The 24966-nt window shown below is 42.9% G+C and overlaps 2 protein-coding genes across 2 annotated transcripts in view; one reads left to right on the forward strand and one right to left on the reverse strand.

Moving 5' to 3' along the window:
• Nucleotides 1-8039, forward strand: part of SYK (spleen associated tyrosine kinase) — a 50961-nt gene extending 42922 nt beyond the window's left edge. Inside the window, exons 8-14 of the mRNA XM_065860825.2 lie at nucleotides 39-129; nucleotides 788-965; nucleotides 2256-2465; nucleotides 2898-3087; nucleotides 4448-4588; nucleotides 4824-4936; nucleotides 5759-8039. Of these exons, the coding sequence (XP_065716897.1) occupies nucleotides 39-129; nucleotides 788-965; nucleotides 2256-2465; nucleotides 2898-3087; nucleotides 4448-4588; nucleotides 4824-4936; nucleotides 5759-5831 (996 nt within the window). The 3' untranslated portion in view covers nucleotides 5832-8039. The remainder of the gene's footprint in view (nucleotides 1-38; nucleotides 130-787; nucleotides 966-2255; nucleotides 2466-2897; nucleotides 3088-4447; nucleotides 4589-4823; nucleotides 4937-5758) is intronic.
• Nucleotides 8040-15800: 7761 nt separating this feature from the next.
• Nucleotides 15801-21535, reverse strand: LOC136115281 (tubulin polymerization-promoting protein family member 2-like). The gene is made up of 6 exons (XM_065861283.2): nucleotides 21448-21535; nucleotides 19948-20034; nucleotides 17634-17879; nucleotides 16560-16736; nucleotides 16260-16413; nucleotides 15801-16102 (listed from the first exon to the last, which is right to left on the reverse strand). Exons 4-6 carry the CDS (start codon nucleotides 16727-16729, stop codon nucleotides 15920-15922), a joined length of 507 nt encoding a protein of 168 aa, XP_065717355.1. The 5' UTR covers nucleotides 16730-16736; nucleotides 17634-17879; nucleotides 19948-20034; nucleotides 21448-21535; the 3' UTR covers nucleotides 15801-15919.
• Nucleotides 21536-24966: the final 3431 nt, after the last annotated feature.

Here is a 24966-nt window from a genome sequence, read left to right on the forward strand (position 1 = left end):
TCATTGCTAAACATAAAAACTCTATTTGTGTACTGCAGCTTCAGTCAACTATTGGCCACTCATCTGATGAAGCACCTTTTAATCCTTATGTGCTGCAAAGGAATAGAGGTCTTACAGGAGCAGAAAGAGGTAGGCAGAATAATTTATAAAATTTCCTTCTTTATGCCAGAGATGTCTCCTCGATCCATATTTCCTTTTTCTTTCATATGTTTCACACCGTATTGTGTATTGGTACAGCCACTATCATGGTTCAAGCCTGGTAGCTGAAACTGCCAAATGACACCATCTGTAATAAAAGACATTTAGCAGAAATCCTTTTTTCCATATTGAAGTGAAAGATTACTGCTTCCTTGACTCTAAAGTCTGTCCTTGCACTTCATAAAAGGAATTGTGCCAAGGTGGTGCTCAGGCTTTCTGTAAAGTGCAATTAAAGGTGGGTGCCTGAGAATTAACTACATATAAGGCAGCATTCTGAGTGAAGAATTGTCTAAGGTAACTAATGGGAAGCATTAAGGAGAAGGGACAGCCTTTAAGCCTCCTTCCACCAAGCAGCGTCCTGGTTTCACATTACACAGGTGCTCAATAGTTAGAACATGTCACCAGGGGAAGGTCATTCTCTTTTGGGGTGTTCTAAAGTGCCGGTAGCTGAACTGCATGTGGTTTCTGTATAGTGCCCTTGTTAAGTCAAACACACTGATGATCCTGAACATAGAAAGGGTGAATATAGGAGCTGTGGCAGCAAAAATGTCTCACGTAATGTCTTATTTCTTCATTGACTGAACTGCAGGTGATCAAAGAGAAGCATTACCGATGGATACTGAAGTCTATGAAAGTCCATATGCTGATCCAGATGAAATGAAACCAAAAAATGTTACTCTTGACAGGAAATTGTTAACTTTGGAGGAAGGAGAACTTGGATCTGGCAACTTTGGTACTGTAAAGAAAGGGTTCTATAAAATGAAAAAGTAAGCATTCCGTTCTCTTTTCATGAAGTCTGATATGTAAAAGCTCTAGCTTTTTTTTTTTTTTTGGAGCAGCAGTGATCTTTGTATGTCCTTTGGAGTGACAGACTGTACCTAAGTAATTTGGCGTCAGATCCACTGGTTTCCCTCTTTGTGCATGCACTCGTGCACTGATTTTCTATATGCTCATTTTATTTTCCTCTGTTTGCAGAGACCTCTTTGCCTGCAGCGTTGTCACATCCCAGCTATTATTTTTGTCTTTAAAGTGGGGAAATTCCCGTATGGTTATTTTCTCTCCTCTCGGGGATAGTAGAGTGGGAAGTCCACTTCCTTCCTTCATGGTTTGTATGGGCAACCATGCTACTCAGTCTTTCCCATCTGCACAGCCTCTCTTTGAGAAATACTATAGTGTGTCATAGACAGCTTGCCTGTAGCAAATAGATTTTCACATAAGTATGATAAGTACCTGTTTCATAAAGCTGGAATGTTGATTTTCAAGAAGACAGAACACGTTGTGACCTTTTTTATCACGTAATTGCATTAGGAACAGACCTAGTTTATACTGGCAGAAGTGGGACCACCTGACTGTTCATGCATTTTCATAGTAAAATTTTATCAGTATGTTGTTTAAGTGCGTGGGCTGATGATGTATACACTTTCACGACATGAAGCTGGAGCCATTTTTTTAACTAAGGTTTTCAGAACCAGGAAGGATTTTTCTTTTTGCATTACAGTCTGAGGGTACTTGAAGGGCTCTAGTCCCAGCTTGTGTATTTGCTAATCTTGTTTCATGCTTGAGCTCAGTCAGTCTCATCAGTAGCTCTTTTACTTAGTTGTATGAGCTGAAGGTTGCAGGAGTAGGCTTAGTTTCTCAGTATTTGAGAGCGCTGTCTCAGGGCCTTGCAACGCTGCGTGTTCTAGTCTCACCACAAAAACACCCCAGTGCTCAGAAAGGCCTTTGTGACTTTTCTTGCCAGAGAAGCTTTATGGCGGTCTTGCCAGAATGGGCAAGAAAATTTTTGTCCAGTGCAGTTGCTTTCAGGCTTGTTAAAGCATTTTTATTACTATTTATAATTTTCTGAGCTTCTTTCCATTCTCTTTCTTTCACTTCACCATCTTCTGACCATTTGCTAGAGAGTTGTCTCTGTTACAGTCAAGTTCTTTGCCCTCTGAATGTCAATTCTGTCTTTTGTCACGGTTGTAGTATGGGCAAAGAAACATCAGATGAAGATTGTGTGCATTCGCATGCAGATTTTTCAACAACTAATCCCAGAACTGGATTCTCTTTCACAGGGGTGCCAAGCCAGTGGCCGTAAAAATTCTTAAGAATGAGAGTAATGATCCAGCTGTAAAGGATGAATTACTGAGAGAAGCAAATGTAATGCAGCAACTGGATAATCCATATATTGTCCGAATGATAGGCATATGTGAAGCTGAGGCCTGGATGTTAGTAATGGAAATGGCTGAACTTGGGCCGTTGAATAAATTTTTGCAAAAAAATAGGTATGTAAGCTTTGATTCCATTTCATAGGATTTATCAAAAGGGAAAAAAAAATAATTACAAGTCCTTTTTATTTTCTCCTTTAAGGGCAATTTTAAAGTGACATGTTGTTAATGTTATAATTAATGATTGTAGTTACTCTTCACTGAGACGTGATTACCTTGTACATGTCTCCTGTCAAATATTTCTGGTAAAATCAATAAATGAAAGAATTTTCCAGTGTCCTTCAATTGCTCATTTATTGATATGATCACACATCATCTTGCTCAGGACATTCTTATACTGCCCGTTCTAATTAAAGCTTAGCTAAACATAAGTGGATCAGGTTCCTAGCATGATGTGGGGAAGTTCACAGCAAAGATTTGTATTTGAACTCCATCAAAAGTCATGAAAATGAACTCCTGACCTCTTAAAAATTCAATTATGATTTTCAGACATGTCACGGAGAAGAATATAACAGAGCTGGTACATCAGGTTTCCATGGGGATGCAATACCTGGAGGAGAATAACTTTGTTCATAGGGATCTGGCTGCAAGAAATGTGCTATTAGTCACCCAGCATTACGCCAAAATTAGTGACTTCGGACTTTCTAAAGCTCTTAGTGCTGATGAAAGTTATTACAAGGTAAGGTTTGCACAAGACATGACAGCTGTATGGTAACATAGCTTAATAAGGTTATTTTCAGTTGAAGTGCATTTATTTTTAAAAGTTGAAAATTAGAAGTAATATGTATCATCCATTATCTCATAGCCTGATTTTCAAAATGTGTGATCAACATTAAGAGATATGTAGGAAGGAAAAAGCTTATTCCTCCTTTAGTTTGCTTACCCTTTCATTAACTTTTGTTAAACTTCTCAGTAGAAGACTGGAATTTATTGTGGAAATGAGATACCTCCATATGTAAAAGGGGGAAATTGTTGCAGGTATGAGCTTTTAGGCACTTTCACTATTTCCAAGGAAAAATTAGGCTAGCACGCTGTGTTATTGACGAAGAGAACTGGATTTGGAGAGTTTTTCGAAAGAATACCATTGGAAATAATTATTTGAACTGAGCAGAATTCGTTTAGCTTGGTTTTACATTCATTTGATCTCTGTGGAGCTAAAGGGACTGAAATAACTACCACATTTAATAAGGTAAAAACATCTGTAAGAGACAGAGGCTTTAACCATGTCCGCATCTTTTTTTCTGATCTAGTGCTCTTACAGTTCAAATTGTTTCTTTCTTCTGCCTATTCCCTTTCATCAGCTGTTTAAAACTAATAAGCCAGACCATGAAATGCTACAGAGGAGGAGCAAGCACATGCTCCCTTCTGATGACCTTCCTATGGGAATAGTGACTGCTGCCAGAAAAGGCAGTAACATCTTGAATCAGTGCCACTAGCCTGGCCAGAGCTGCTTATCAGAGGTTTGAGAACTGGTATCAAAGGCCTGTTCCCTTGACAACTCCACAAAATGCAGGGGAGTTCTTTGACTAGGTCTAGCGCTGTGCTGGGATAGCTTGACACTTGCATTGTTGTAACACAGTGTTACAACGTAATTTAATCAAACTGCAGTTTGCCACAAGGTGGTCGCTGTGCTTTGAAATGGAGCATCAACTTGAAGTAATATTGAGACTCAGTGTGGCTGGGTGTGTATCTCTTACTCTCTGTGGAGAGCCTAGAGGAAATATCTTACTTTTAAAGAGCAACTTTAAATTGGATTCCACTAAAAACATGACTCCAGGTCATTTAGCTAAGCTTTGCTTTAGCACAGATTTCCTTTCAGTGCATTATTTTGAAAGTGGAAGATTAGGAACAATTTTGTAACACTTTTGAAGAAGCTGCTACCCATTCCTTCTAATGCCAACTGAATCAGAAATGCTATGGTAATCAGTACTGATATGTGCAGATCTAAATTAACTTGGCTTATATGAATTCTGATGTTATTGACCATCTACCACTGTCTCTAGCCTGCCTTTTTTTTTTCCTGTTATGACTTATTTTAGGCACAAAGTCATGGAAAATGGCCAGTGAAGTGGTATGCTCCAGAATGTATGAATTTCTACAAATTTTCTAGCAAAAGTGATGTCTGGAGCTTTGGGGTTTTAATGTGGGAAGCTTTCTCCTATGGGCAAAAACCATATAAGGTGAGTAGTTCTGTCTGGCATGTTTTTTTTCTGTAAAAATTCAGCGCAAATTTGAACCAATGCCTTTCCTGCCTGGAAGGGGTTATTGCAGGCCAAAGCAGGCCTTAGCACCCCATCTGTTGCAACGAAGGAGTCAAACGATAGCCCAAAAAATCAACTCCAGGCTTCTTTTATGCTGTCTCATGTGCTGTAGTCTTTTGCAACTCAGATGACTGTTCTGGTCACTCTGTTCCAGGGAATGAAAGGTGGTGAAGTTGCACAAATGATTGAAAGAGGAGAACGAATGGAACGTCCTGAAGTCTGTCCAACAGAAGTCTATGATCTAATGAAATTGTGTTGGACATACAAGTGAGTGTGCTGTGATGCTCTCTCTTTTAATAGAAGTATATTTAAATCTGCTTAGTTAATAGCCAGGAAGTGGGCAGAAGGGCTGGGAAGGGTATTTCAAAATACATCATTTCGGCTGGTGTTTAGCTTACAACCAGCCTCCAAACTAAGGAGTCAGTTGCACTTTCAAGTGGAAATTATTTGGGTTATTGAGTTTACCACATGAAGCTGATTTTACACTGGTGATTTTGCTGGAACAGTTATGTACAAAAAATAAGGTACCATAAAAAAACAAGTCATTCCATGAAAAGATCAGTCAGATGTATTTTGAAAAGAAAATTTAAAATTAAGAAAATATTTTTGTCTCATTTTGGATTGCATTTTTTTTAAATTTTCATTTTCAAGACTTTAATGTTGTAATGTCACTTATTCTTCCAGTTTACCAACTGGAGAATATCTGTGTGTGACAAAGGTGTCTGGATTTCATTTAAGAAGATATGGTACATCACTTTTAGGTACCTTGATTCTTTGTTAGTTTTATTACACCTAGATTGTTACTGACATAAACTAGAAAATTAAATTGAGCTGTTTTACCATTTTTTTCTTTTAGTACCTTCACGAACCACAAGGTGACAGGCATGATAGTAAATCCACTGACTGGATGCTCTGTAGTGACATTTACCACTTGATATTCATCTTGTAGCATCGTTTTGGTAGACTTAACATATTGTGAGCAGCTTTAAATGAGCTATCACTGCAGTGATGTCCCAGGTGTTACATAAGGCATGGGCACCTTTACAGCTTTTTCCTTCATGTGCTGTGATGCTTTTTGTCTTTCTACAGTGCTGATGACCGACCAGGATTTGTTGCGGTTGAGATGAGATTACGTAACTACTATTATGACATTTCCCACTAGCAGCACAAGGGATAGTGACTTCCTTGCCTCCAGCCAGCACCCTCTGAGGAGCAGTTACATTTCTGAATACAAACGACTTTAATTTTTGTACTGCCACTTTCACCCTGCGAAGCTCAGACCCAAGCCCTGTGTCTGTAGGGTTGTCTTTTCTTGTCTTCTGCACAATATCCATCTCTGAAATAGAGTGTTGAAAATGGAGAGGCCTCCAAAAAGAACAGCAAGAATGTCAGAGCAGATGCTTATACTTTTGCTACATTCAATTTAATTTTATTTACAGCTTTATTGGCATTACATTTTGCGGTCATGTAAAACCTGTTTAATTTCCTTCAGCCCTTTTCTTCTCTTGTATTTCAATGCAGACTGGGATTTAGATTCTTGGTATTAATATTCTTAGCCCTCAAATGCATTAAGAGTTGTTCCAGCCTTCCCCCTCCCCAAGGAAGAATAGCATAAACATTTTTCATTGTGAAGAAAATTCACTTTGAAAGTGACTCTGTCACTTTGACTGACAGAGTATTTGATTTTACCCCCAAGTCCCTTTAGAACCATGTTGTATTCTTCTCAGTAGTAATGTAAGCAGAGAGGAACTGGGAGATGTGAATTTCTAACATCATCATCTCCTTTAAATGTGACCAACTCTTTTCTCATCTCCTGTGGAAGCCCAGCTGTCCCTTAGGGAGTTATTTTCTTCCTGGTGAAACCTGGGAACTCAGGGGCTTGCTCTCATGTTGGGGCAAAACATACCAGCACCTGAGACAAATGATTGTGGGTTGGAACATAACCTCTATTACTGCATTGCTGAAAAGACAGCTGTGAAGCCAAAGGTGACAGAGCAGCACCTTTCTATTTCTGTGCTGCTTCAGCCACCTCCAGAGATTTCTTTTCCATGTATCTCTTTGGGTACACCAAAGCTCCTTTCTGTTGTGTTTTGAGCAGCAATCATTTCTATCTTTTTTCAAGCCTTTATTGAAAAACTTTCGTGAGAATTCACCACATCGGATCACCTCTAAAGCTAAATTTCACCCCTAGCTCAAATATTTTAAAACAGGCATATGAACATCAAGTTTACTTTTAACTGCTCCTATATGTTAGTCTTTGTCCTGTTATTAATCCCTGTGAACATCTCAGGAAAGGTATTTGCCGTATCACTCTTTTGTAATGCACTGTGCATCTTGGTTGATGTGCAAGTCTAGCAATGGTAATAGCAAATAATGTATTGAACTTCTGATTCTGTTTTTACCCTTATGCTTTGTTTGTCCAATCTCATTTAAATATTAAGGTTACAAACATTTCTATCTCTTATTCCTCACAAGCAGCTACTTCACTGGCATTTGCTTGTATCTCAGGAGCCTACATGCATTGCATCTACTAGATTTAGAGATTTTAGAGGAATATAAAGGATAAGATATAATGTTAGATGTATTTATTGCATATGGCTGGTTAGAACATATTTGTTTAATTGTTTTGTGAACAGGGTATTCTTAGAGATGCAGTGATATTTTTTTTCCTAGCAAAGAGACTGTGTGGGCAATTACAGTGAGAAATTGTGAGATGGTTTTCATAAAAGAGATGACTATAAACAAATGTAGGAGTTAATGTAATTTTTTTTTTTTCTTTTTACTAAGTTTATGGTCTATTTTTCAAAAAATACCTGGTAATTTTTGGTAGTTTAATCTTGGCTGTCCAGTTCAAGACACTTCGGAAAGCACACGCTACTGAACGATACTGAGTGCAATAGACCATGTTTCAAATGTAACCAAACGTGACTTATATTGAAGATGATTTATTTTTGGTTTGTTTTTTTTTTTTTTTGAGAAGCATTTTTTTCTACAAGAACAGCTTGTGTAGAAGTTAGCCGTAGTTACATGTAGGTGTTTTGTTGCTTTAATCCCATTGCAGATCAGTTGTTAGCTCTAAATGTGCAATTAGTACATTCATGGGGATATTAATTAGAAACAAATTGCACAAATCTCTACTATCAGTGAGTGACAGTATTCCATTTCTTTGAGATATCTCTCTAGGTATATATATATATATATTTACATATATACATATATATGTATCTGTAAAAGTTCTATCTTATACAACAAAACTGGAGGAATATTTCTTCCTCTCTGTTTTGAGTGTCACTTCCTTGTGTTACTTGATCATTTTTACCTTCACTTTTATGTAACAAAAGTTTACAATGGGAATATAAAGTATTCTGAAATAAATGGATTAGGTTTTAAAATTAAAATTAAAGACACTTTTACAAAATATGTTGTTTTAACAAGAATCTTTTAATATTTAAGTTCTTCCTAAAAAATGCTGATGTTGTGCAGAGCATGTATATTTAATGAATTACTGTGATTGTGGAAGATTGAGATTCCCCTATTAACGCTGAAAAGGTACCTGACACAACGGATAAGCCCACTTAAGCCTGGGCTGCTTTTGAAGCTATTCAGGACTAGCAGGAAAATCCCTCAAAATAGGCATGTTGTTATTACACCTAAGCCTTCCTGAGACAGTACTTTTCAACAATACTGAGGTGGATCTAGAAGGTTAGAGATGCCAGGAGGCGGTGCAGCATATCAGCTGCTCAAGGATTTCTGCATTACGGGTATCAGCTATGCAGAATTTAAGTCACATGACACCAATGGAGCCTCCCTCAGAGGTGCAGGCAACTATTTACAGAATCATAGAATGTTAGGAACTGGAAGGTACGTCGAAAGATCATCTAGTCCAATCCCCCTGCCAGAGCAGGAACACCCAGAAGAGGTTGCATAGGAATGTGTCCAGGCAGGTTTTGAATATCTCCAGAGAAGGAGACTCCACAACCTCCCTGGGCGGCCTGTTCCAGTGCTCGATCACCCTCACTGCGAGGAAGTTTCTTCACATATTTAAATGGAACGTCCTGTGTTCCAGTTTATACCCATTGCCCCATATCATATCATTGGTTGTCACTGAGAAGAACCTGGCTCCATCCTCATGACACTCACCCTTTACGTATTTACACCCAAATATTATTGAGGTCACCCCTCAGTCTCTTCCAAGCTAAAGAGACCCAGCTCCCTCAGCCTTTCCTCGTAAGGGAGATGCTCCACTCCCTTAACCATCTTTGTTGCCCTGTGCTGGACTCTCTCCAGCAGTTCCCTGTCCTTCTTGAACTGAGGGGCCCACAACTGGACACAATATTCCAGGTGTGGTCTCAGTAGGGCAAAGTACAGGGGAAGGAGAACCTCTCTTGACCTACTAACCACCCCACTTCTAATACACCCCAGGATGCCATTGGCCTTCCTGGCCACAAGGACACAGTGCTGGCTCATGGTCATCCTGCTGTCCACCAAGACCCCCAGGTCCCTTTCCCCTACACTGCTTTCTAATAGGTCATTCCCCAACTTATACTGAAATCTGGGATTGTTCCTAACCCAGATGTAAGACTCTACACTTGCCCTTGTTATATTTCCTTAAATTTTTCCCTGCCCAACTCTCCAGCCTGTCCAGGTCCCGCTGGATGGCAGCACAGCCTTCTGGCGTGTCAGCCACTCCTCCCAGTTTGGTGTCATCAGCAAACTTGCCAATAGTACCCTCTATTCCCTCATCCAATTCATTGATGAATATATAGAATAGTACTGGCCCCAGTACTGATGCCTGAGGCACTCCACTAGATACAGGCCTCCAACTAGACTCTGCCCCATTGACCACCATGCTCTGACTTCTCTCCTTCAGCCAGCTCACAGTCCACCTCACTACCCAATCATCCAGTTCACACTTAACTCAATTTAGCAGTGAGGATGCTGTGGAAGAGTGTGTCAAATGCTTTACTGAAACAAAGATAGACGACATCCACTGCTTTGCCATCATCTCCCACCTGGTTATGTCCTCATACAAGTCTATGAGGCTGTTTTAGCATGACTTCCCTTTGGTGAAGCCATGTTGACTGCCCTTAATGACCCTCTTATCCTTGATGTGCTTTGAGATGGCACCGAAGATAAGTTGTTCCATCACCTTTCCAGAGATGGAGGTGAGGTTGACCGGTCTGTAGTTACCTGGGTCCTCCTTGCCCTTTTTGAAGACTGGAGTGACATTTGCTTTCCTCCAGTCCTAAGGCACCTTGGTATTCTAGGTATTCTGATATAACAAGAGAGAGATCTTAGCCTCTCGTTTCACTTTTGCTGCAAGCTGAAGTCCTCGAGAAAGCAAAGGCTGGATGGGACTGAATGTGAATCTGAGTAATAAAAACAAAGGCTGGAAGGTAGGGAGCTCTTCAAGCCTTTTGGGGGGATCACCCTTACACTATACAGCTGTGATTGTTTTCCTGCATAGCAAATCTGGCCTAGTTGTTCCACCTTCCCACTTGTGGGACTGCACCATCAACTAGTATGAAGGGGCTTTTGTCTTTTGGCTGTCTGGATTTGTCTGTCTTTATTTTTAGAGTGACTTGTATCAGAAATCCCATTTGGCAGTGAGGCCCCACAAGTAATTGTTACAGCAGAGTTAAGGGGTAGTAAACTGCAGCATGGAGGAAGGGAGGCTGGTGTGAGTAACAGGGAAGGAGCAGGTGAGAACATGTAAAATGCTTTTTGGGTTTTTTTAAGGGAAGGAGAGCAAAGTGTAATTACAGCTTTGGTTAGGGCTCAAATACACAAAATCCTCCTCCCTGCCAGGAGGTGGCAATGCCTGAACGCATTAACCTGACGATGCACTTGCCAAGTTCTGGCACTCGCCTCCCCTGGCCAGTGCTGTGCCTGTGCAGTGTAGAAGGACTTGTCTGGCCATTTGCTGCTTGCTGTGAGGCAAAGTTCCATGTGAGGACATATCGTGAATCATTTATAATCGTGAACGGTTAGCTGTGGATGATTAACGAAGACTTCCAAGACTCTGTGTCCCCTTGTCTTTTAAGTGATACCAGCAGTGGGGGATTGCAGACAGAGAGATATGGAATATCTCCCAAATGTGCACAGAAGGGAGTGAATAGTACAGGGAAACATTAAGCCAGCAGTTGTAATTACCAGCCCTAAGTTTAGTGAGGACAGAAAGCCTGTAAGTCAAGAAAAAAAAAATGCACTATCCAATTCTTGACAGTGAAGAAAAATAATATTGGACTTAAAGTGATCCCAGACTCAAAAGGAAAAAAGCCACTACAGGTGTTAGTATCCCCATTCGGCAGCAGTGTGTCCCAGTGCTACATGCTGTGGTGCAACGTGAAACAGCGGCACAACCACATTTGAACCTGACTCTCCTTGCCAGGATGACTTGTGGGCCCAGTGGTGGCAAGGAGCGGTTGTCAGGCTGATGGCTGAGACTCAACAGCTGAATGCCTCCTGCTGTAACTACAGGCAGCTGCAGGCTGAGACATAAGCATCTTTACTGGGGCAACCAGGCAACCTGTGAAGGTTTGTGGCTGGAAGAGGAGGGGAGGAATGAGGGTGGAGGATGCAGCGACTATGAGAAAGACAAGGACTGTAGGGAAAGAAATTGTCTCCTACTGGATTGATTAATAGCACTAGAATATAGAGACAAGCCTATGGCATACACATTTTCCTTCAAGCTTGTAGTACACCATGGATTCCTGTGGAAAACATGGAGCAATGTAGCACAAACCCAACCAGAAACAACAATTCTTCAACTACCCAGAGCTCTCTGGGTACCTCAGTCTCTAAACAGGTATTTTTTTCCTTTTCTGTTATGTATCTGTTAATTGAGGTGAATATCCACTGGGTTTGTTGGCTTACAATTAACTCAGCACTGAGTATAACCGCTGCTTCCCTGAGGCAGTGGAGATGTGCATATTTCTCAATAACCAGAGAAGCAGAGAAACAAGGCAGCTGGGGAAAGCATTTTATTGCTGTCCATTAAATTCTTAACTTTGAATGTAAACAGCACTTGGATGACTAATCCAGTATAAATGTGTGTGGATCATTAACCCCCCGCATCTATTTACCACTGCAGATGCCTAAAACTCTGAGGGTGAGAGCCTGTTAGGTCCAGGTCTTGCTTAACTGTGTCACCATGCTCATAGAGGGGTCCCACTGCCGCGTGGGTGCCAGCTACAGCTGCTCGCCTGTCATGCCCCGTGCAAGAGCGAGTCAGTGAGTGCAGGCTCCCTGTGCCTCTGTCATCTTAGAAATACAGCCTGCAACAACAACAGCAGATGACTTTGCGAAGGAATCAATACCGCAGAAAACAGTGTGAGCCATCAGTCCACGCTGCAGTGCAGGCATTATTTGGCGTTGGTACTCGTCTGTCCTGCTGCACTGCCACCGGCCAGTGACTGCGTTGATGCCAACATCTGTTCTTTCTTCTTCCTGCTTTGTTAAAGTGAAATTGTGCCGGTTTCAGCAAGATTGTGCCAAGACTGTAACTGCATGCCTAAGTGGCAGAACAGGTAGCAGAGGCCTTTTATGGCTGTGTCTTGCACAGTTTGAAGACTTTACTTTAAAAATGTTACACAGACATACACAGGCATGTGTGTTTCTCATAATTTTTTCGTACCTGTGTTCTATAACATTTTGTCCTGCTGCCTCAGTTGTTAATTCACAACCACCATAGCCATATCTTCAGATCTTGTTCTAATTTGTCTACCGATGTCATCAATGTTATCGAGTGATTTCTATCTGACTGGTATATCAGGTCCCACCTCCACTAACATGAAGCAATGACCAGCTGGCAAAGAATTGCTGATGTTGATCTTGTGTCATATTTCTAGAAGAGAGCAAGGAAACTGCATAGAAGGGAATGGCTGTGGGGGCAAAAGGGCTACATCAAGAGAAACACTAGACAAACAAGCTCACCGTACTTGCCAAAGGGCAGGGGTTAGGGGTGTTTGTTCCACTCTGCTTTGGAGCAGTTGCAAATTGACTGTTTGGCTTGGTTTGATGTTTCTTTTCCTGACAGATATGTAATTTGGAGCCAATGCTTCCCTATTTTTCCACCATAATAACACATCATAGCCGTAGCTGATTATAAACACCTAGATAATCAATGTCATTGTATGTCAGCAAGATTTCTGCTGTTGCCAGTAAATCCCGCAAACTGGGCTGTTTATACGTGTGTAGCTACATTTACACCAGCTTCTACAGGCCTCGTTCTTCTGACCACTGAGTGAACACATACTTAAATTACAACAGGAGCACCAACAGCCAGCCCTGTCCGAAAAACCCTCATGCTCCCTCTGATGCTCAAAGGATCACACAGAAAAGTGATGCACAATAAACCTCAGCGGCTGCTGGCAGGCAGGCTTCTAACCTCCTTCTCCCAGTATGGCTGGTTTTCTAGATAATATGGCCTGTTGAACAGAGCAAATACACAATGGTACAGATATTTAGAAAGTGAAAGTGATGTAACAGGACATCCATGCACGCACCTTGCACGGGGGAGCCACCTCAATTTTTGCAGGCACCCAATGCACTAGAGCATAAACTATTTTTTTTTTCTTTTGCAAAAGTTTTGTTGATTCTGTCATTTATACATGCATGTATCTGGCTTTTCTAAAAGCTTATATCCACTGGAGTTACTGCTTTCCCAGGGGCATGCAGTAATCAGGTACTATTTTTAAACTCTTCAGTTAACCATTACTTCCCTTTTATCCGTCCACTCTGTAGCTGCCGTAGGGAGTGAGCATGGCATTCCTCATCTTTTTGTGGTTTCTACTTATAAGGAATAGGCAGGACAAGTAGTGATTCTTGTTGGTGCTGGGGTGCTACGCAAGTTAGATTACAGGATGAAGTACAGACTGAATCATGTCTCAGAAATTCACCCTCCAGTGTCACATTGTACCCAAGTTAATGCAAACCAGAACTCACACTACACAAGCACAAAGCTCTCAGTTTGTTTCTAAAGCTCTCACAGCTTTTTCCATGCCAGATGTGTACATGTATATATATCTGAAACAAACAAACAAAACCCTAAAACTAATAAATGCAACACATTCCTGTGTTTGTTTGCAGACCTTTATGTGGGTAATTTCTCAGGTCATTTAGAAACTGAGGCCTGAACAAAGAAATACACTCAAGGTTTGCTTGGTTACAGTTGCTGTCTTCCCTTCCCCCAAAATGGAAAGGTCCCAAAGAGTCTGAAGTGCAGGTAGAAGGAACGGAGACATCAGATGCCGCACCATGCCTGAACACTGATATGGCTGTGAGACTCCTGATACTACATCTACATCTTTTGCTTGAAAACTGCATTATTTGGTGGTAGTATGCTGCTGGGCCCATGGAACCAGTACACCTTTCCTCTTGGCCACCAAGCGTCAGCAGGACCCTGCTGATTACTACCTATCATGTGTTAAGAAGTGTTTGGAGTGTTGGGAGACATGGAAGAAGCTCAAGTCCATGTATTTTATTAGACGAACACACACCAGCTGTACTCCCCACGTAGTGCTATGTTGTGAGGGAAGAAGTCACTCAGCCCCTCATCCTGGGAAGACCAGAGGTCTATGACTTAGACGCCAAAGCACAGGAGACAGTTAAAGAGCTGTGTCCGGGTCTGAGGCACCAGCATACAGCCTTGCAGCCTCTCAGTCATATTTTTGCAGGAGCATCTCGAGAGCAACAGGATGACTAGAGCCACTTCAGGAACTAATAAAAGAAAGTGTCAGGAATAGCAATCATAGCTCTGAATTATTAATATTTGTTGCAATTGCCTGCTGACAGTATTTAAATAAGAAATGCCGTGCCACGAAAACCAGAGCTATGTAAGAATGCTCTGTCGTTGTTTTACTGAGTGCATTAGCTTTTCTATTTTGTACAAGATCCTGTTATCTCTTAATTTACAGGTACTTTGCCTAAATGATTGTACAGGACATGATGTACGAAGGCAGCATTGCTGAGGACAGCCACCTTCAGTACGTGTTTTCAAGATATGAGTTATAAAAAACATTAAAAAGCAGGCACACGGTCTCAGGTGTCTGGTCCGGTTCCCCTGCCGAGGCTGGTGGGCGGAATGGTCCACAGGATGGTGGGTTCCCTGCCAATGCTGATACAGGTGAGCTTTTTATAGCCCTCTGGGTTGCCTGCTTGCATAATTTGGTTTTTTTTGTCTTTTGCAGAGGTGTTATTGCGAAAAGATAGAAAAGTCTGGGGTGTGATTGCTAAAGATAGACAAGTTCTGGGCCACCTTGAAGGGTTTCAGATTTTCCTTTGTGCCATGCTGGGTGTATTAGAAGATGGAGCTATGTGCCCTCCAGCACGTCCCCCACCTCCTACTGTCGGTCACCCAGCCTTTGTCTGTGGCCTCTTAGCTTGTTGTTGGTGTGTAAATCGCATTTCACCCTATCCTGAGTGACCCATCTCCTGCTACTAGGCCACAATGGATTTTGGCGCAGGCACAGATTGCAAAAAGTCCTCCCAAGTACAGAGAACCTGCTATACTCCAACAGACCTTCCTGATCCCTTGTACCACAGCTCTTTTTTTGCGTTCCTCAGGCTCACAAACTATTCCCCAGTTGCCAGCATCCCAAAGTCTGGGAAAACAGTAATGAGTGACTACGTCAAGTCCTAGGAACAGGTGAGAAAGAGGGTTTAACCTGGGGTTAGGGGAAAGAAAAAAGTGGGAACTGGTGTTGTTGGTACCCCTTCCCTCCCCACAGTGTGGTACATGTTGCATCCTGCGTTCTGTAAGAGTGCTTTTCAAGGTGTGGTCAGGCACCGTTGCTGAGCTGCCTGCCACCAGAAACCATCAACTCCAATCTAACCCAACATCACCATGCAAAAACATGGACACACTGCTCCCCAAGCTAAAAATCACAGCAAAGGGTACAGTGTGTTGGGAGGGAAGAATGGAAGTGATGAGTGAATATTCAGAGACGAACTTGCTGTTCACTTGATTGGAAATGCAAAGCATGTGATGGCAGAGGACTAACTGGCCCATAGAATTCCCTTCAAAAGGCTAGCTCCTGTGTGGATTTAGCTCCACCACACAGCAATCACAGCGTGGTCAGATGAGGAACCTGCAGCACTCTTCAGAGCCCTTCTGGCGCCCTCCCCATGCATTCCCACCTTGTCGCATTTGAGGTACACAGACACAAAAGGCTGCCTACATGAGATGTTTATTTGCCTCTTCTCCCATGTATAGGGGGCAAGTCCTTGGTTCCTTAAGCAGTTTCCATCTTAGTGCGTCTGGTCATAGGTGCCAGCTCCCTTGTAGGCTGCAACATAGCCACTGTTGTCTGTCAGATCATGGCGGCCAGCAAGTCCCTTACCTTTGCCACTCTCATCAAAACGCTCTTTGTGGCTGCCAGTGTATTTGCTGGTGTCTGTCAGCCTCTCAACTGCATCGGACTTGCAGGCTTTCTGCAAGAAAGGAGGTCAGCAAGAGTCAGCTAGTGTTAGGAAATGGCTCACAAACAAGCTCTTCCCTACATGTGAGGACAGCATACCTCCCTACAGCAGGGACAAATGGCCTTTTGGCAGTTCAAGATGCACATCGGATAAGGGAACTCATACTCACTGTGGTGCCTGGGCTGCCTGGCTCCTTCCCCTCAATGAGGCCATAGACAGCCTGCAGTGCTTCCTCTGGTGATTTGTTCTTGAAGCGCTTGCTGCAGAGCTCCTTCATGGCCTCCTGGAACTCAGCAAAGGTGATGGTGCGGGCACCCTTGGCCCTATGGCAAGGGGAGACCAACAAGAAAGTTACTTCACGATACAGGTAAGCCCTGGGGCTGGCCCCTGCATGAGAGCCTGCCTTCCTCCTGCCATTCCCTCTTCCCACTCAGCTGTGCTGTCCACTCTGCCTCCCTGCAACACTCACTTGACTTTGTTGAATACGATGTCAACATCAGTGCTGGTCACGGCTTTTCCATCCATCACCCCACACTCTTTGCACATCTTGGAGAAGTTTTTCCCTGTCATGTCATTGCCACTGGCAGCTGTGTTACCATACACCGCAAATTTATGGAAAGCTTCTTCTACCGCTGCCATCTTGCTGCTGTGGAAAAAAGCAGTTGTCAGGGAAGGAACTGATGACCATCTGCAGCTGTTGGTGGCACACTCATGTCCAACACACCTTGTCTCCAGTAAAGCAAGGGGCACCACTCACAGGTATCTCTCCACCACTGCCATGGCAACTGCACAGGTAGTAACACACAGTGCCTGGGATCCAGGCAGGATCAGGGCAGGGACAGGCTGGGATCTGAGACAAGGCAAAGGAGGGCTGGAGGTGTAGCTCAGGGGTGAATTAATGACTGCTGCATGTGAAGGATCAACCTTCTGAACCTTTTGGAAATACAAGTTTCAGTTAGACTGTCTCGATAACAAATGCCTGCTCTTGTAAGCTGGTTTATGCTTTGCCTGTCATTTGATGATAAAGAGTCCAAATTTGTCTTCCAGGCACCAGATAAATGCCAAAATCTCCAAGACCTTCATGCAAGTAGTCACCAAGGAGCTGCCCCCCTCTTCCTCCATCATACTTCATCCCCTGAATTGCTCCCTGTAGTAGGTTGTCCTCCTCCCCGTATCTGTAGATTTTCCACTACTGATCAACTCAGTCCACTGAAACCAGGTAACAGGGATCTCTAAGAACATAAATCCCATCGTTTGGATTGTAAATTAGTCCACCATGATTCAGCAGCCGATTTCTACTGACTGTGAGACACACTTGAACCCTTTTGAAACACCCAGCCTCTCCTGTAGCCTTGCTCTTCACCCAGGGGCGCTGGGTCTCAAGCTTATTTGCCATTTAGCATAAATCTTGTGTGGGCCTGCACCTCTCTAGAGCTCGTACCAGGGAGGCTGTGTGCTGCGAGCATGAAGAGGGCAGTGGGGGCATTGCCAGGAACCACCCAGTACCCTTCCCTCTTCCCCAGGAAGTACGGATCCAGCTTACCTGTGTGAGCTGGCAGAGACTGTGATAGTGATGGCACCTTGCCCACTGTCCTGGAGGGACTGAGCACTTGGAGAACCCGCTAGTGCCTAGTGCCTCACTGGCCGGTTGTGACCTCAGCACCCATGCATGTCATAGGGTTTGGAACGTCCACCACAAGGTTTGGTGCGGTGAAGGGGGGAGGGAGAGGTGAAGAGACATGGTGGTCCAAACCATTTTGGGGGAGGGGGTTATTGGACCTTCAGCCCACTGTGAGAAAAAAAATAAAAATATAAAAAACCCCACACCTCACACTCTTCAGCTAACACAGACTTCACACTGGAAATGTCATCCATACTGGGACATGTGCTCCAAATGCAAGGGGTGTCTATGCCTGTAACCAGTAAACACAGCCAGTCCTTGCTCCTCCAGTCCTTGAGGTGCTGATCTGCTGCCAGCATGCTGTTGACCTGGCTAGGGGATGTGCTCACACACCTTTGGGGCTCACCAATAACTCCAACTGGCAGGGTGGGGTGGGAATGCAGAGAGTCACAACACACGTCACCTATGAAAAAACTTTGAGAAACACAGTTTTCCACTCATAAACTAATAAACTTAAAGTAGCTGGACACTGATGTGCAAGCAAGCAAGAAGGCTCAGCTTGCACCCTGGCAGCTGTACCGTGTTCGTAGGGGCACTTTGATAGGGGCACTGTTAAAAAGGCATTTCATCTTTGTGGTCCATGTAAGACTGAATTTGTGTGCCTTCATTGCTTGACTTATTGAGTTTCCTTAAGCTGCGCTTAGCAACATGGAACTATGCATAAATTTGTTTTCTTTCAGAACTGTTTTGCTCTCACCACTAATTAGTAGGCATGGGCTTTCCAGTCATTCTGTTGGTCACAGCAAGCCCACAGCAGCATGTTAAGCTTGGCCAAGCTTGCAGGAGAAAAACCTTGCAGACACTGCTGCATGCTCAACGCTCCTGCACTCCTGCATGGCCCTTAGTCTTTCTGTTGGGCTGACCATAATTTTTCATCAATTACATTTCCATTCAGAGAAACTCGTTTGCCCCTTGGCCGGTCTTGTGCAAAGGGCACTGGGCAGCTGTCAGCCTTGAGAGACTTCCATGTGGAGGTTGGTCCAGGCAAGGACAAAATGGCAGAAAAGCACCCGATGCCACCTGCTGCTGGGGAATGTGGCCTGGCATCCCACCCTGCCAGGGTGACAACAGTGTCACAGGCCTGGCACAGCCATGCCGCACACCAGTTCTGCAGTGCCACTTGCTGTTGATGAGCCAGAGAATAAGAGGAACAAAAGTTCTTTCAGAAACCCCTAGGCACAATGTAGCAAGACTAGGCCTAATGTAAAACAGGAACTTAATAAACAGTGACTATATAGAGAGATTGGACATGAGGCAAAGCAGGATTGCCTTGGTTAGCAAGCCAGGAAATCAGAATGTTCCACTAGACGAAGAAAGAGCTATGTGACTTTTGCTGTGTAGTAGCACAAAGCAACACCCCATATACTCAAGAAATTAGGTCAAGAAGCTGACACTGGGATGGCAGCAGGCTACAAAGACCACTAGATACCTACGATGAAGACCCTCAAATATGAAAGATGGACTTCTGGCAAAAGGTGGGCTTATGTAAATAATTTATGCTTATTGCATGAACTAAGTGGTAGAAACATATGAATATGCAATTGGTATGTGTAATAAATACCAAGAGTGTGAGTCATGCACATGCTTGATTAGATGAATGATCCTCCGGGCGTCTGGCACGCTGTAATAGAAGTGCCTGCTTTTTAACACTTTCAAAACAGTGCTAAGGAGCCTTTTTGCTGACTTTTCAGTATCAGCAGAAACTAAGGATGCCAATACAGACTTCAGACAAGTGACTGGTAGCAGCACTGTTTCTGCCTTTTAGAGAAGTGGTCATCACCCCAATTAATTGTTTCCTCTTTCCTTGTTGCAGGCAGCCTGTTTTGATCACCCCTGCAGGGATGACACTCTCCCTGCCTGCACAAGGAAAGCAGGGAAGAAATGAGGCACTAGATGTCATCACAGGAATGATGATATGCTGGGCAGATGTGCATGTTGTTGATGGGGATTTTTCTTATATTCTAGAAATATTTCTCTTTTCTGTGGCACAGTGTATTTTGGGAACTCAACATTTTTATCCCTTTTTAGTTACAGCATATGACTTTCTTTTTTTAATTGAAAAAATATACATATACCTATCTTTAGGTGATTAGATAGAGCTGAAGAACCCAGGAAGAAGGCAATACTCTTGGAGCAAGTAGCCAAGTGCCCATAAACTTTAAGGTCAGGAGCTCACCTCTTGGACTTTTTTTGGCCTGCAGCTCAAAAGCACTTCACATCTGCTCTGTGATGCCAACAGCTTATTGTCTCTGCTCCTCACAGTCTGCATGTGACAAGGAATAAACCAAAAAGGTCATTTCCATCAAAGCTCTCAGAGCAATGCTCCCCAGCCATAAGCTCAACAAAGCCATAAACAAAAACAGCTGAAACCAGCCAAGTTTCCAAAACTGCAGAGATTTTCAGGGAAGGTGGAGCACACACCTGTGGATCTGTATGATCCCAATGAGTGATTTCATCCAACCCCTGTCCAACCCAAAGGAAAAAGCCCTATCTCGAGCTGTGCAGCTCACAGGTAGAATGAGGATGCAAGAAGCTCACCAGAGGTCACCAGTATTTGACAAAAACAGGAACAACAACAAAAACCAAAATCAAACAAACAAAAACCCCAAAACAAACACACAAACCCAAAACCAACCAACCAAACAATAATAAGAAAGAACTATGTTATTTACACCCTTGTGTTCCAGTTCTCGAGCAGAAAAAAAAAAAAAGCCATACACAAAAACACAGGGAGAGAGGCATATATGGTCAGGAATTCTTATTAGCCAACAAGCCTTATTAAGAAAAAGGTAAGTGGTCAGATTGTTGTTCTTCTGAAATTTCCTCCATTCTCTATACTAGTGTTTCTCCAGCATATCCTTCTTCCTGTTGTCATCTGCAAATTTTGTTAACAGTCATTTTTCCTGTATCTTCAGCTTCCCAATAAAAACACGAAAAAGCATTGAGGCTGACACCAAAAGTTCCAGATACCCCCCACAGACACGTCTAAGATAAAGCAGCTCCTGTGATCTGTCAGTTAGCCATCGCTAAATTAATTTAACCTGGAGGACAGGGCCTTAAAGAAACACTTTCTAGAATGATAACACGTAACTGACAGATCACACAGCAAAATTGTTTTAATATGTTCCAGACGTATTGCTTCAGTGAAGTTAATATGGAGATTAATCTGAATCATGGTGCCTATGGTCTTCACTCTTGAGTTCTCTCATGGCTACATGCCAAATTTTCTCTGCTTTCAGCTGCAAGGCTTTCGACAAAGTCAGGCCAAGGGAGTACACAATTTGGTCCCAAGTAACTAGTTAAGTATTTGAAGCTGTTGCCAGCCTTTTATGAGCTCAGTTTAAAATTACATTTAGGGAGGTTTGAAGTATCCAAGATAAGACAGACACTGAAACAGAAGACTGTAATCAGAAAAAAAAAAAAAAAAACCCACAAAAAACCACCAGTATCCTACTGAAATAATACAAATAACATATGTAAACAGTCATGCACATACAGTCTTCCCCTGTTCCCAAAGCAAATGCACTATTAACAAGAAATTCTCAAATTATGAAAGGATATGCTAAATTGCTTAAAACTTATATCTGCAGTTGTAGGGAAGTGATTTATTCTGTATCAGTAAAATGCTTAGCTGCAAAACAGAGACCAGAACTCAGTGTTCTGTTCAAATACTTACATAAATCTGCAGGAAAGTTGGAACACAACTTTGATACCATCTTCATGGAATCAGCATTATTTATTTAATGTAAAACAGTATTTTTAAGAGACTAAAAAGGGAAAAAAAAAAAGTTACAGCATCTGTAATACTGAAACAATCCAAACTAGCTATACAGAATAGCAGACATCTAGGAGAAAAGATTAATGTCTGAAACTCTTTTGTAGGCAAAAAGTATATTAGCTTCTGCTGTTATGAATAAATGAATTCTAAATTATTCTTTGTCTGTGAAATTTTATGAACTATTACCATAATCACATAAACCTCCTTTTTTCACATAAAGCTATGTGTAGCATAAGACTTCCTTTTCAGTGCCATGATCAGAGAAACTGTTTGAATGAAGACATTAAAGCAGTGAGATTCCAATTACTGTATGAAACACTCTAAATCTGTCAAAAAGAGCTGCTTGGATTACTGCTAGGCCCAGAAAATCTCCAACGATGGAGATGAAGGTGAATAAAAACTCAGATGTTGAGCTGTACCCATTCCACAGACCCTCCTGTTTGATCCCAGAACATGTCCTTTTGCAGCCAAATTGTCCTTTTCCTGGTCTCCAAGTAGATGAAGAACGAAGTTTTATTTTAAATGAGAGCCAAGTAGGAGAATGGAATGCATAGCAAAAGTTTGAAAGGCTGTGACTTCAGCTGTCTTGCTGAATGAATATAATCTGTCTGATGCAGATGTATGGGAAAAGAGAGCAACATGTTGGTGCCTGGCCTTAGAAGAGTAGTTTTACAGAATAACTGAAGGAACAAGAATCTTGCACTGAGAGATTTGAAGCTACTTGTCAGAAATTAGCATAAGGCTAAAGAGACCAGGCATGCAGCTGTTCTGTGTAAAAATATTTAGCGGGATTTTTTTTCAATATCTTCAGTTCTTCAGTGCATCTCCTATTAATGAGTGTCAGGCACGCACACACACATACACAATCAGGAAACCTTTTATGGACATGTAGATAAAACTGTAGTTCAAAAGAGTAAATTAGGACAAATTTAATAAATCTGCACTGAAGTGACCTGTATGCCTCAGTCTAACCCACATGAATTCAAGAGCCTTGTCCTTTACTGGAAAACCAACATGTAGAAAATTATGTTTCTGCATTATCCTGAGGCCTCTGGTGAGCAGCAGACCCCACAGTGGGCCCGCAGCAATAAATGAAGAAATTATCCACCCTTACCCCTGTGCTGAATCACTGACCTTACTGAGCACATCTCTCTAATAAAAACAGAGTATTACAAAAAAAACCACAAACAGATCCCCTCTCTGTCCATGGAAATTACCTGTCTCTCATTTAAGAGACCAAGCGCAGGAAGAGTTGATGATTTCTTCGTTGACCTGTAGTCAGTTTGAATCCACATCTGTCCAGGAAACCTGTACTTTATGGTGACATCCCTGGGACGGTTCTCATGGGACCCCATCTACAGTGGGTGATGTTTGCAGTCATTGCAGCGGGAGATGCGTGGTCCTGCCAGAGTCAGGCACTCTGTGTGGCTGGCCTCAATGATGCAGGAGGAGCCGAGGTGTCCCTGAGCAGTGACAGGGTGTATGATGGAGGAGAGGCACCAAAGCATGCAGCACCGATGCCCAGGAACTACCTGGGCAAACACCTGCTGCACACACAGCCTGGGCAGGTTGCCACTGTGGCTGTTGACACTTGCCTCCCTCAACTGCCCAAATGTGATGCTTGGCAGCTCCTGCGGCCACTTTGGCCACAACAAGGCTCAGGAGGAGGTAACTAAGCCCAAAAGCTGGGTGACATGAAGTGCCCGTGCAGGGAGGAAGGGTGATTACAGTGAGCGCGACACAGCAACAGACTGTATATCTTTCACGCATCACATCCATTGTTACCTCCTTAAGAGAAACCGCACAGGCATTTTGCTGTCTTCACAGAATCACAGAATCACAGAATGTTAGGATTGGAAGGGACCTCAAAAGATCATCTAGTCCAATCCCCCCACCAGAGCAGGAACACCCAGATGAGGTTACACAGGAATGTGTCCAGGTGGGCTTTGAATGTCTCCAGAGTAGGAGACTCTACAGCCTCTCTGGGCAGCCTGTTCCAGTGCTCTGTCACCCTCACGTGAAGAAGTTTCTTCTCAGATTTAAATAGAACCTCCTGCATTCCAGTTTATACCCATTGCCCCTTGTCTTGTCATTGCTTGTCACTGAGAAGAGCCTGGCTCCATCCTCATGACACTCACCCTTTACATATTTATAAACATTAATGAGGTCACCCCTCAGTCTGCTCTTCTCCAAGCTAAAGAGACCCAGCTCCCTCAGCCTTTCCTTGTAAGGGAGATGCTCCACTCCCTTAATCATCTTTTTTTCCTGCACTGGACTCTCTCCAGCAGTTCCCTGTCCTTCTTGAACTGACGGGCCCAGAACTGGACACAATATTCCAGGTGTGGTCTCACCAGGGCAGAGTAGAGGGGGAGGAGAACCTCTCTCGACCTACTAACTGCCCTTCTAATACACCCCAGGATGCCATTGGCCTTCCTGGCCACAAGGGCACAGTGCTGGCTTATGGTCATCCTGCTGTACACCAGGACTCCCAGGTCCCTTTCCCCTACACTGCTCTCTAATAGGTCATTCCCCAACTTATACTGGAACCTCGGTTTGTTCCTGCCCAGATGCAAGACTCTACACTTGCCCTTATTATATTTCCTTACATTTTTCCCTGCCCAACTCTCCAGCCTGTCCAGGTCTCACGGGATGGCAGCACAGCCTTCTGGTGTGTCAGCCACTCCTCCCAGTTTGGTGTCATCAGCAAACTTGCTGATAGTGCACTCTATTCCCTCATCCAAGTCACTGATGAATATATTGAATAATTCCAGTCCAGTACTGACCCTTGAGGCACTCCACTAGATACAGGTCCTCATGTCTCTAGAGCAAGCTGAGGAAGAAATGGAACAATAACCAAATTTTATTAGCCTTCCTTCAAATCCTGAGTACTTTAACTGTTTTTCATTTTTTTCTCGGTACTTAGCAGAGACATATGGTGAATATAACCTGTGTCACCACTGCCCTTCAGAGCTTTCTACAGTTCCTTATATTATACAAATACAATCCTGTAGTTTGACTTCAGCTTCATCCTCAAGCTGCATGTAGGAGGATGTGGACTGAAAAAGGTACCAAACTGAAGGCTGAGCCAGTTGTCTTACAAAGTTTCAGCCACAGCTCTCTTCTCTCCTTGGCTGCCTTTTGGACCACAGTGTTGGCTGAGCTGATTTAAGCCAGAGAGCTGAAGAATTTTTGCTCCCTCCAATCCCACTCAAGGGCTCTGGCACAGCCCTATCTCTTGATTATTACTCTTCACATGACTCATTCCTTTGCTTTTCTCTTTAGACAGGAAAATCAGTGTGAAATCTTCTGATGGTCTAGATGCACCTCGTGATCTTGACCTCTATGAAGAAGCTTGTTGCATTAGATTGAGCAGTCTTACACAATGTTTGCTTATTTTCATAAAAATTTGTGAGTAAT

This window comes from Patagioenas fasciata, chromosome Z (genome assembly GCF_037038585.1).
Source record: "Patagioenas fasciata isolate bPatFas1 chromosome Z, bPatFas1.hap1, whole genome shotgun sequence".
Classification (NCBI taxonomy): Eukaryota; Metazoa; Chordata; class Aves; order Columbiformes; family Columbidae; genus Patagioenas; species Patagioenas fasciata.